Source organism: Bos indicus, chromosome 2, assembly GCF_029378745.1.
Source record: "Bos indicus isolate NIAB-ARS_2022 breed Sahiwal x Tharparkar chromosome 2, NIAB-ARS_B.indTharparkar_mat_pri_1.0, whole genome shotgun sequence".
Classification (NCBI taxonomy): domain Eukaryota; kingdom Metazoa; phylum Chordata; class Mammalia; order Artiodactyla; family Bovidae; genus Bos; species Bos indicus.
Window position 1 is genome coordinate 128,179,496 of NC_091761.1, and position 12,122 is coordinate 128,191,617.

General features: G+C 45.7%; 1 protein-coding gene across 2 annotated transcripts in view; it reads right to left on the minus strand.

The window, feature by feature from the left end:
- Positions 1 to 5,441: 5,441 nt before the first annotated feature.
- Positions 5,442 to 12,122, minus strand: part of NIPAL3 (NIPA like domain containing 3) — a 57,214-nt gene continuing 50,533 nt past the window's right edge. For both annotated transcript variants that reach the window (XM_019981272.2, XM_070776493.1), the window contains exon 12: positions 5,442 to 9,422. In XM_019981272.2, coding sequence (XP_019836831.1) covers positions 9,223 to 9,422 — 200 coding nt within the window. In that variant the 3' untranslated portion in view covers positions 5,442 to 9,222. The remainder of the gene's footprint in view (positions 9,423 to 12,122) is intronic.

A 12,122-nucleotide genomic window follows, 5' to 3' on the forward strand; every position in this document is an offset into this window, starting at 1 on the left:
TTCAGCAATATGTGAACCATGAATTTCTAGATGTTCAAGCTGGTTTTAGAAAAGGCAGAGGAACCAGAGATCAAATTGCCAACATCCGCTGGATCATGGAAAAAGCAAGAGAGTTCCAGAAAAACATCTATTTCTGCTTTATTGACTATGCCAAAGCCTTTGACTGTGTGGATCACAACAGACTGTGGAAAATTCTGAAAGAGATGGGAATACCAGACCACCTGACCTGCCTCTTGAGAAACCTGTATGCAGGTCAGGAAACAACAGTTAGAACTGGACATGGAACAACAGACTGGTTCCAACTGTATATTATCACCCTGCTTATTTAACTTATGTGCAGAGTACATCATGAGAAACGCTGGGCTGATGAAGCATAAGCTAGAATCAAGATTTTCAGAGAAATATCAATAACCTCAGATATGCAGAAGATACCACCCTTATGGCAAAAAGTGAAGAGGAACTAAAAAGCCTCTTGATGAAAGTGAAAGTGGAGAGTGAAAAAGTTGGCTTAAATCTCAACATTCAGAAAACTAAGATCATGGCATCTCATCTCATCACTTCATGGCAAATAGATGGGGAAACAGTGGAAACAGTGGCTGACTTTATTTTTCTGGGCTCCAAAATCACTGCAGATGGTGATTGCAACCATGAAATAATCACTGCGGATGGTGATTGCAGCCATGAAATTAAAAGACGCTTACTCCTTGGACGGAATGTTACGACCAAGTTATGACCTAGACAGCATATTCAAAAGCAGAGACATTACTTTGCCAACAAAGGTCCGTCTAGTCAAGGCTATGGTTTTTCCAGTGGTCATGTATGGATGTGAGAGCTGGACTGTGAAGAAAGCTGAGCACCGAAGAATTGATGCTTTTGAACTGTGGTACTGGAGAAGACTCTTGAGAGTCCCTTGGACTGCAAGGAGATCCAACCAGTCCATCCTAAAGGAGATCAGTCCTGGGTGTTCATTGGAAAGATTGATGCTGAAGCTGAAACTCCAATACTTTGGCCACCTCATGCAAAGAGTTGACTCATTGGAAAAGACCCTGATGCTGGGAGGGATTGGGGGCAGGAGGAGAAGGGGACAACAGAGGATGAGATGGCTGGATGGCATCACCGACTCGATGGACATGAGTTTGAGAGAACTCCGGGAGTTGGTGATGGACAGGGAGGCCTGGCATGCTGAGATTCATGGGGTTGCAAAGAGCTGGACACGACTGAGCAACTGAACTGAACTGAATATTCCATTGTGTATATGTACCAAATTATTCAGTTTCAAGGAGTATCCTTTGTTGTGAGATTTTGCCCTTACTATTTTGGTGTTAATGTCCTGTTTTAATGAAATAATAGTATAATAGTCATAGTCTTTTTGGTGTCCTCACTGGATGGAAGTGGGTGGGAACTCTCTGGGGTGTCTTTTATAAGGGCACTAATCCCATTCATGTGAATGGGAGCAGAGACATTGCTTTGTCAACAAAGGTCCATCTAGTCAAATCTATGGTTTTTTTCAGTATTCCTGTATGGATGTGAGAGTTGGACCATAAAGAAGGCTGAGTGCTGAAGAATTGATGCTGTTTAACTGTGGTGCTGGGGAAGATTCTTGAGAGTCCCTTGGACTGCAAGGAGATCCAACCAGTCCATCCTAAAGGAAATCAAGCCTGAATATTCATTGGAAAGACTGATGCTGAAGCTGAAGCTCTAGTACTTTAGCCACTTGATGTGAAGAAGTGACTCATTAGAAAGACCCTGATGCTGGGAAAGATTGAAGGCAGGAGGAGAAGGGGACGACAGAGGATGAGATGGCTAGATGGCATTACCGTCTCCATGGACATGAGTTTGAGCAAGATCTGGGAGATGGTTAAGGACAGGGAAGCCTGGAGTGCTGAAGTCCATGGGGTCACAATGAGTCAGACACACAACTGAGAGACTGAACAACGATCCCATTCATGAGGGTTCCAACCTCATGTCCTAATCACTTCCTCCAAATTCCACCTCCAAAAGCATCACACTGGGGATTAGGTTTCAACACATGAACTGGGGGAGCGGGGTGGGGGCACTAACATTTAGCCTATAGCACCTGCGCGATCTTCACAGAACTAACTGTGCTCCTGCAGGGATATCTTTGTTGTTGCTCAGTTGCTCAGTCATGTCCAGCTCTTTGTGACCCCATGAACTGCAACAGTCCAGGCTTCCCTGTCATTCACTGTCTCCAGGAGTTATAGCCTCACACCGAAAAAAAAAGATTCTTTTTTTGGTTTGCATTTGTTTATATTGACAACCTTAATGCTAGTTGCATTATTATATTTAACGAGACTATGAAAGAACACTGGCACATCTATACCAAACACAGTCTTTCTCTTGAACAGGACTTGGGCCATAGTTTCTTTTCTTTCCTGTTGTTGTTTATTTGTTTGAAAGAAAGCTGAATTTATTTTGTAGTAAACTAATAAAAAATTAAAAATATTAAAGAGAACAAGATTAACCACAAAAAGAGTTAGTGATTCTTTGCCAACCTCTATTTAGATTTTATGATTCTATGGAACCATAACAGAAATTGGCGAACAGCCTTTGGCACATACCAGCCAAACAGACCCTGATGCTGGGAAAGATTGAGGGCAGGAGGAGAAGGGGGTGACAGAGGATGAGATGGTTGGATGGCATCATCGACTCAATGGACATGAGTTTGAGCAAACTCTGGGAGATAATGAAGGACAGGGAAGTCTGGCATGATGCAGTCCATGGGGTCGCAAAGAGTTGGACACAACTGAGCGACTGAACAACAATAAAGCCACGCAGACCCGCAAGAGTTAAACAGTCTTGGTTAGTTTTTAGCTGTTACTGCTGACGAACACTTGCAGCTAGATTTTTCTTCACAGAGCTTCATTAACTACTCTCTGACTCCAAATAGATTATACTCTTCACGTGGCATTCTTCTCCCCCTATATTCTCTGGTAACATTCTGCATCTCAGAAAGATGGTCAGGGGTTAACCATTTCAGGGACACCAGACCTGGTTGCTGAGTTGTCTGATGCCAGCTGTGACCGTTTTGAAGCTTTGCAAAAGAAAAAAAAATCCAAACCTTCATGAGGATATAAAAACCTCTCCTTATTCCCAAGAGAGGGGGGCACAATCCTTGAGGCCCTAGCCTACTATTTGGCATTGGTGGACAGGGAGCCAAGATTTTGGTAATGATGGTTCAGTGGTTAAGAATTTTCCTGCTAATTCAAGAGACACTGGTTCAGTCGCTGCCCCAGGAAGATCCCACATGCTGCCGGGCAACTAAGCCCGTGCTCCGTAACTACTGAGTCAGCACTCTAGAACCTGTGTGCTGCAACCACTGAAGCCAGTGTACTCTAGGGCCAGTGCTCCACAACAAGAGAAGCCACTGCAATGAGAAGCCTGAGCCCTGCAACTAGAGAGTAGCCCCTGCTCACTGCAATGAGAGAAAGCCAGCATGCAGCAAAGAAGACCCAGCACAGCCAAAAATAAATAACAAATCTTTAGCAAAAGGAAAGTTAAAACAAATAACAGAAAATTTAATGAGAACAAGAGTAACTACAAAGAGTTGGCAATGCTTCGTTAATCTCTTATTTTTTTTGACTTCGCCACATGACTTGTAGGATCCTAGTTCCTCAACTAGGGATCAAACCCGGGCCTTCAGCAGTGAAACTGCAGCCCTAACCACTGGACCTCCAGGGAATTCCCCAATCTCTATTTTTAAATTGAACTGTTTTATGAGATCAGAAAGTCTGAGACTCATGGAGAATTCTAAAATCCTCCCACTGCCCTGTTCTGAATTTTACTGCCGTGTCCCTGCCATGGGCGACATTGCCATTGTGATCCTGAGAGACTCAGTTGATGAGCTTCTGTTCCGTAAGTCTGTATCCTTCAGCGAAACTGTACATGCTTTGTTTCAGATGTGAAATCCTAACATGTGGTGGGCCTTACCCCGTGGAAGCCAACCACACGGCAGGAAAGGCAGTGCAGCAGAGGGGTAGAGAGCTCAAGTTTTGGAGGCAGTTCTGGCCTCAAATCCTGGTTCTACTACTTACTGGTTATATGACCTGAGTCTCAGTTTCTTCATCTGTAAAATGGGGATAATATTAAAAGTTACCTCACGGAATTGTTATAAAAAATAATCGAGATGTACATGAGGTCTTAGTATAGTTTGTGCCATATACTGCTACTGCTGCTGCTAAGTCGCTTCAGTCGTGTCCGACTCTGTGTGACCCCATAGACAGCAACCTACCAGGCTCCTCCATCCCTGGGATTCTCCAGGCAAGAACACTGGAGTGGGTTGCCATTTCCTTCTCCAATGCATGAAAGTGAAAAGTGAAAGTGAAGTCGCTCAGTCGTGTCTGACTCTTTGCGACCCCATGGACTGCAGCCCACCAGGCTCCTCCATCCATGGGATTTTCCAGGCAAGAGTACTGGAGTGGGGTGCCATTGCCTTCTCCATTGTGCCATATAAGTGCTTGTTAATATATGGGTACACATTATTCTGTGTGTGTGCAGATATAAACGTTTAGGCACTATTCCACACCTGCCTTACAGATTGGAAACTTAGAATGAAGAAAGACACATGTGCTTGGAATTACCTAAGAAAAGTCGCAAGTGTTCACTATACGATTGCAAAGGGAATAAGGCTTCCCAGGTGGCTCAGTGGTACAGAATCCACCTGCCAAGCAGGAGACTGGAGTTCAATTCCTGGGTCAGGAAGATCCCCTGGAGAAGGGAATGACTACCCACTGCAGTATTCTTGCCTGGGAAATCCATGGACCGAAAACCTGGCGGGCTACAGTCCATGGTATCACAAAGAGTCAAACACAATTTAGCAGCTAAACCACCACCCCGAAGTGAATAAGTAAACAGGAAAACCACTGGTCAGTGTAATATAGTGTCCTGATGGAGAGTGTACTATGTCCAGAGTGCTGGACATAGTTTTAAGACTTTACATCTATTACTTCACCTAATCCTCATAATAACCCTTAGAAAGCTACTGTTACTATCTTGGTATTACATATGGGGCACAAAGAATTTAACCAACTTGTTCAGTACCACACAGCTAATAAGTAGTGGAGCCAAGAACCAAACCCAAGCAGAGTGGCCATAGAGTCCATACTCTTCACCACTACAAAAAAAAAGAGTGCTTAATTCATCCTTAACTGCAATCCTGGGCACCTCTAGATCTGCACTGTTCCTACAGTGGCTACTAGCTATATATGGGGATATTTCAGGGAACTGAATTTAAATCAAATGAAAAACCCAATTCCTAGGTTTCATCCCTACATCTAAATGCTTCATAGCCACATGTGGATAGTGGCTGCCGTTTGGGCAGCAGACACAGAACATCTCTGTCGCGGCAGGAAGTTTTGCTGGACAGCACTGAGGCAGGCAACTCTAGAAAGTATTAATCAAATGAAAGACCCAAACCCAACAGGTGTCATGTGGATTTTGTTTTTAATTAAATACCACTTCATAATGTTATTTGTACCTAGCACACACCTTTTTGAAAAATAAGAACATGCCATACATTAGTCATTAAATTAACAAAATGTGAGCATCCCCATAGAATATAGTCTAAGGTGACTTCACTTACACAACTTCTCAGAGAAACACACAGTAGAATCAGTACGCCTACCAGCCAGTGTGGGACCAGATTTGGGATTCGCAAGGCTGCAGGTTGGAGGTTCCCCAACACTACCCTGCTGGGCATCTCGTTGCCACGCTGTGCCATCCAGCTGCTTGGTTCCCACCAGCAAAGCGACGGAGAGAGGTCGATTCACCCTCGTCTACCCAGCATCCAGTTCCACCCTGCAAAACCCTCCCACCACCTGAGGCTTCATGTGATGGCATCTTCAGACCTGCAGCTCCATGGGAGGGGTGGGGGGCCGGTGGAGTGGGGCTAAGCTCTCTTTAAAAGCTGCAGGTGCCCGTCTGTGAACTGATGTTGATGTCTGAGTAGGGACTCCAGAATCCCAGTCTTTAGGAGAGGGGGACGGAGTGGGGCGGACAGAGGAAGCTGGAGAACAACTGGAAAGTTTGTGACCAACCCAAGTTTGGTGACCTTGCCTTACGTCCTGGTGGCAGGGAACGGGATGCTGCTGGGACATGTCACATTGCTTGGAGCCTTTGAGAGGGTTTGGGGATGTGAGGACCACGAGAGAAACAAAGAATCAGGGCTGCGGATGGAAAATGGATGTCCTTGTCCCCCATCCTAACAGCAAGTGCTGCTTATTGGTCACCGGCAAACAGTCCATTTACACTCGGGCACACAGACTGGGAGATGCCGGCCCAAGACCACAGTCGGAATTCTGGGTGCCATGGCTCCACATCAGCTGTTCTTCCTGGGACCACGTGACCTCCCCTGGCTTCCACTCCGGCAGCAGCTCTGCCCAGCCCTCCTGTACTCCGCCTCGTAAGATGATGCTGTTATCCTAAACCTGGAGGCAGATGCTGCCCAGGCTCCAGCAGCAGCTCCCGGGTGGCGCTGAACCCACGATCGTCGGCTGACCGAGGATTACAGCGCGCTTGTATCCATTCGTCACTCCTGCCTGACTCCAAAAGACGTCACCAAACAAAGGGCAGATGACAGTGTGAGGCTGGGGGCTACAAGGTGCCGGCTGATCACCTGGGTCCGACACATTTAAATGGCCTCCTTGCTTACCTTTCTTCCATCCACTCCACCCTCACATCCCTTCCTGGTCTACGACCCACATTGGAAACATCATCGGGAAAATATGAGTGGCAGTGAAAAGGGATTTTAATTCCCCTTTTGTGTTTTGTTTTGCAGGCGTGCAGCCTGACCTTGAACACTGACTTTTATCACCCCTTCAAATTCTTCCTCTGCTCTGCATAAAGCCTCCTTTCCAATCTGCCATTCTCACCCTCATGAACCATCAATGGCTCCTGTGTTCTCTAGGATACGCTTTAAACTCCTCAGCCAGGCCTTCAAGTTTCTCCATGATTCCACCTCTTACTGCTGATCTTTGCAGGCTAATCTCCCATCACCTACCCTGGCTCTTCCTTTGCCCCCACCCCAATCCATCTCTGTGCCTTTGCAAATGTTGGCCCCCCTGCCTGGGGGTGATCACTTTACTGGCTACGTTTTGCTCAAATCTTAGCTAGATTTGCCACCCACCAGGGAGTCTAGCCAAAATCATCTCCAATCCTGAATACCCAGTTCTGGGCTCAGGGCCTGCCTTTAGCGGGCCTCCGTAACTGTCATTTTCTGTGGTCCGCTATCACACTCGGCCTGCCCTGTCATAGTCGACCACATATTTGTGTCTCTTGCTGCTGGCTTGGAGGGCAGAAATCAGGTCTTATTATTTGTAGCCCTCACCGTCCAAATGTTTAACATATAGTCAGTGTCTCACAAACATTGTTGAACTGAGTTGATACCTATCCTAAAGGGGAAAAAAAAGCCATTGTCTGTTGCCTTCCTGGGCATGTAAGACACAATACAGAACTGGTTATCCCAGGCAACAAACACCAGCTTCAAAGACAAGGTACTAAATCGGTATTAAGCACAATCCATAAAGGTTAATGATCTATCAACACTGGTCTGTTAACACTGTTATCTTGCCTGTTAGCTCAAGGCTGCCTAGAGAAGCAGGAAGTGCAGTTCTAAGAGGTAATCACTGGATGGAGAAATGCCACGGATCCTATGGGGATTATTGAGCCTGCCAAATGCACCCCCAAGAGGAAACAAGGAATGATAGTTCCAGCTTTCCACCGGGGGGTGGGTTGGGTGTGGGGGTGTCAGGATTTTAGCAGACTGGCTCTCTCAGTTATTAGACTTTTAAGGTGTGTGATACTTGGATTACCAGCCTCAAAATCACCTACGCTGCCAGTTCAGAACGCAGACTCTTTTTTTTTGGCTGCGCGACTCGGCTTGTGGGATCTTAGTTCCTGGACCAGGGATCCAACCTGTGCCCCTGTATTGAAAGTGTGGAGTCTTCACCCCTGGAACCAGGAAAGTCCCAAGAATGCAATGCTTGGGCCTGGTCCCAGTCCCACTTAATCTGAGGTTGGGGTGTGGGAATCTGCATTTTAAATAAATTCCCTAAGGGATCCTTACTCTCATTAAAGTTTACAGAACTTTAGCTGCTATTCTCAGAAGTATACAGTCAGCCTAAGGGAAGACAGCTGTGTATGCAGCCAGCCGGCAGCAGCCCCATTTCTGAGAATTCCTGCTTCTCGAGGATGTATGTGTATGGGGACCCAAAGAGTCTATTGACCCCAAGGAAGTTAGCCAATGACTCAAGCTTGGTTAGTCGATCAATACAGGAGAGGATGGAGGAGAAGTGAGCAAGGCTGTCTCTAAAATAAGCACCTCCCCCCTCCACCCCCCTAGTTTTCCCAGAGGGCACTGGTGTACAGGAAAATGCAACACAAAACACCCAGATTGTCTGTCTGTCCTTTGATAAGTGATGCAGTCACCTCTTGTCAAATGAAAGGGATTTTTCTTCCTTTAAGGGCTGAAGTCTCATCACTCCTACTCTTTCTTATTCTTTCCCTTCTCTTAATTTCTCAGTTCCCTTGAGGGCAAAAAATTAGCAGCAGAACCAGAATCAAATTAGTTTCCAGAAAGAACCCAGTACAAACACATCAAGCACATCTTCCCTGGAGAGGCACAGACACTCAGAAAGCAGATGTGAACTCCTTACCGGTGAGTGACAGAATGTGACAGCCGGGGCTGGCTCACCATGCCATGAGAAGGTGACACGAAGGTTATCACAAGTACAGACTCAAGAGGGAGGTGGGTAGAGATCGGTGCTGCACATGAGGTGAGGGAAGACTAGATCTAGAGCTTTCCAGCCTTTCAGTGGATTTGGAAAGTAGGGGCAGAACCTCTGCCTGGCTTTAGCTCTGAAGAATATGGCCACCCTTGGTCATGCCTGGGAAAGCCCAGGTACCATCCGCGGATGAGGAAGGCTTTCCAAGTCTGCTTGGGCTAAAGCAGGCAGAGGCTGAACTGTCCTGCCTCCCTAGAACACTGCTTTCATCCCCCCACTCCCAGCCTCATCATTTGAAATTTCCAGGACCAAGGTAATCTACTCTTTGTCTGAGGCAAATGCTTTTCGAGGTGCTCGTCTACAGAGTTCGTGGATTAAAAAAAAAAAAGACTTGAAAGGCAAGTTTTAGAATTAAGGATTGAACCACTGTCAGTACCGCTTGAGCAGCTGTGAATAGAGGAAAGGGGTCTCCTTCAAGGCGGGCTCACTCCTTCTTGGTGTGTTCCAGGACGCGGTAGGGAACCCCAGAGGCATTTCTGGAGCCATGTTCTTCCTGCATGACGGGCAGTGTGGCAGGAGCGTAGATCTCAGAAATGTTGTCGTTGTTTTCCAGGGCCCCGTAAGAAAAAGAAGCTTTGAGGTCAGGCTGGACGGTCATCCCCTTGTCATGCATGTTTTGCATACCTGAAACAAAATCCATCCCCCCAAATCATTATGTGATAAGGGAGCCAAAGGAGGCTGGGTCTATCCCATCATGGACTAACTATGGTGCTCAGGAGCTAAGCGTGTGCATTGTCAATTTCCTGAATGCTTTAGATTGAAAAAAAGAGCACCCATAAATACACACTAGAAATACTACAGTTGCTAAGCAACAAGGGATGAATCTTCAGGAAATATGCACACAGGCCAGCCACTGTCAAGAGGAACCACTGGTTGGCTTCGAAGGAGGTGGGAATGTCTGGGACAGAGGGGAACCAGCACTGTGCTTTGAACGTGGTAGATGCCACACTTTACTGCTGATTTAGATCAGGATCCAGAAAAATTTCATTATACTGTTAAGAGGATAACTTTTGTGTCACAGATACGTGACACACAGATATCATGATGCTCAGAGGGAGAGTTTTGACATTATCATCCCTGATCCACATACAGGGTCAGGTGTGGTTTTTCTTATTACTTATGGGCACACTGATATTGAATTTCTACTTTTATTTGAGGGCAAATATCTTAGTTGTTAATTCCTTTAAATGTACTGTATAATTCCCCTAGTCAGGTGGGACCTGGCCTCCTCTGAGGCCAATTCTTTTTCCTGGGAGGGAATTAAGACACTTTAAATTATCTTGCCCCTTGGTTAAGTAATAAAAATTCTGAATGCAAATTGCTTCCCATGAAACTATGATGATAACAGCTGACATCTGACTGCTTCTTATGCCTGATGCACTGGGCTAAGTGCTTTAAACAGTAACAATAAGAGCAATAATGTTACTGGCATTATATAAAGGGGCTGAGCATTTAGTTGGTGGCAGACATCATAATGTTATAACGTTATAAAGTTTTCTCTCATTTGATTCTCACAACAATTTATTTAGGAAAATGAGGCAGTTGGAGGTTAAGGAGATTGCCTGAGGTCACAAGCTAGTAAGTGGAAGTTCTAGGGTTCAGATTCAGTGGTTTAAATTCTGAAGCCTACACCCTTAACCAGACTGCTGTCTGGGCTCCCTACAGACCTCAGTCCCCCCAAATCCTAGGACAGAAATATGCTACTATCCTCCTTTTATGGGTAAGAACACAGATTCAGAGAGGTGAAGTAACTTGCCCAAGGACACACAGCTATGAGAGATAGAGCTGGGATCTGACACCAAAGCCCCTGCTCTTCACCTGTTCTACTAACAGCCTGGGAAGTCCTGGTCTGTGGGAGGCCCTTTGCCTTCACCCACATAAGCCCTGGCTGATGAGAATTTGAAGGGTACAGTTGAAAGTGTGTAGTTTGGATTTTGGGGAGGAAATTGGAGGAGATGAGGGGATGCCTATTTCTCAGAGAAGGGAGTTGGCTTCACAGGCAGAGTTTAGCTTTGTCAATGCTCTCCAGCCCAAACCTACCAGGAATACAAGTACAGTCTAACACATTTGGGTTTCTTGACTCATGGCAGTGAAGGAGATGTATAACACGAGTAACTGTTTCAGTAAATGGGTATCAAAAAGAAACTATTATAGGATCAGGGTTGGGAAGGGTGATGTTAGGAGGGTTTTAGGAAGCAGGGCTTTGCTTTGGATTAGATGTTGTCAGGAAGTGGGGCTAATTCTATAAATGGGGATCTTAATGATTGTTATCTAGAAGGAAAGAAGACGAGATGGAGACTAAAACTGTGATTGGTAAAGAACCAGGAGTCATTCATGTTAGGTGGATGGTTGGTCTTTATCGTCCAGACAATGTTCATGTTTTGTCTGTGTTTGGACGTGACAGTGGTGTGGTCCTGTTTGTGTTTTGATCCAACATGGTCACAGAACATCCTCGTCTGATGCTGATGTTCTGTGAAATGGTCTATGTTCAACCAGGAGCCCCAAGGCCTAACCGTGAGAGCCAGGCCAGCTCCTTGCTGTCAGGGACTGTTTTTCTCCTCATTTTCTAGAAGTCTTGCAGGTTCTGGAATTATTTAAAGCCTCTCACAACTGTGACATAGACTGAATCTCTGGAACTTGAGTTCCTCTTGAATGGTGGCTACTGGTTGGTTGTGAAGATGTCAATCTGGTGAGACCAAAAGCCAGGAAGGTCCTGATGCTGACCAGGGAAACCAAGCAGCTGGAAAGGAAACTCTGTTTAAGGGTTTTCTTCTTGTTCTACCTGGCATCAGGTCAAACAAAGGTTTGGAAATTTCAAAGTTTTTTTTAAAGCAAAAGTAAAGTGAAATTGAACCAGGCATCTACCATATCCCAAACATTGTGCAAGGGACCTTTAACGTACTATCCCACTGAGATACGGGAGATGGGATTTGGATCCAGGTCATCTGAACTCCAAGCCCATGCTCCACCTCATAGTACAGAACCCAGGCCTACTCAGTCCTGACATGCCATGGCAGGAGGGCAGGGTCTCCTTTCTCCAACATCCAACTTCCCACAGGTCATGAGGCACAAAGAGAAAGCGAGAGCCACACCCACAAACAGATCACAGAATGTGGATATCTACGGTTACCTTAGGTTACCTTCTATCTTCTACCAGAAAACACATCTGGTATATATGCATATGTAAATACTTATATAGATGTATACACATACACGGTTTATAAACACACAAACACACATGTACATACACACACTTACACACACACACACACACACACACACACAGAGTTGACACCTCACCTATCTGGAATTCAGCTATCCAGC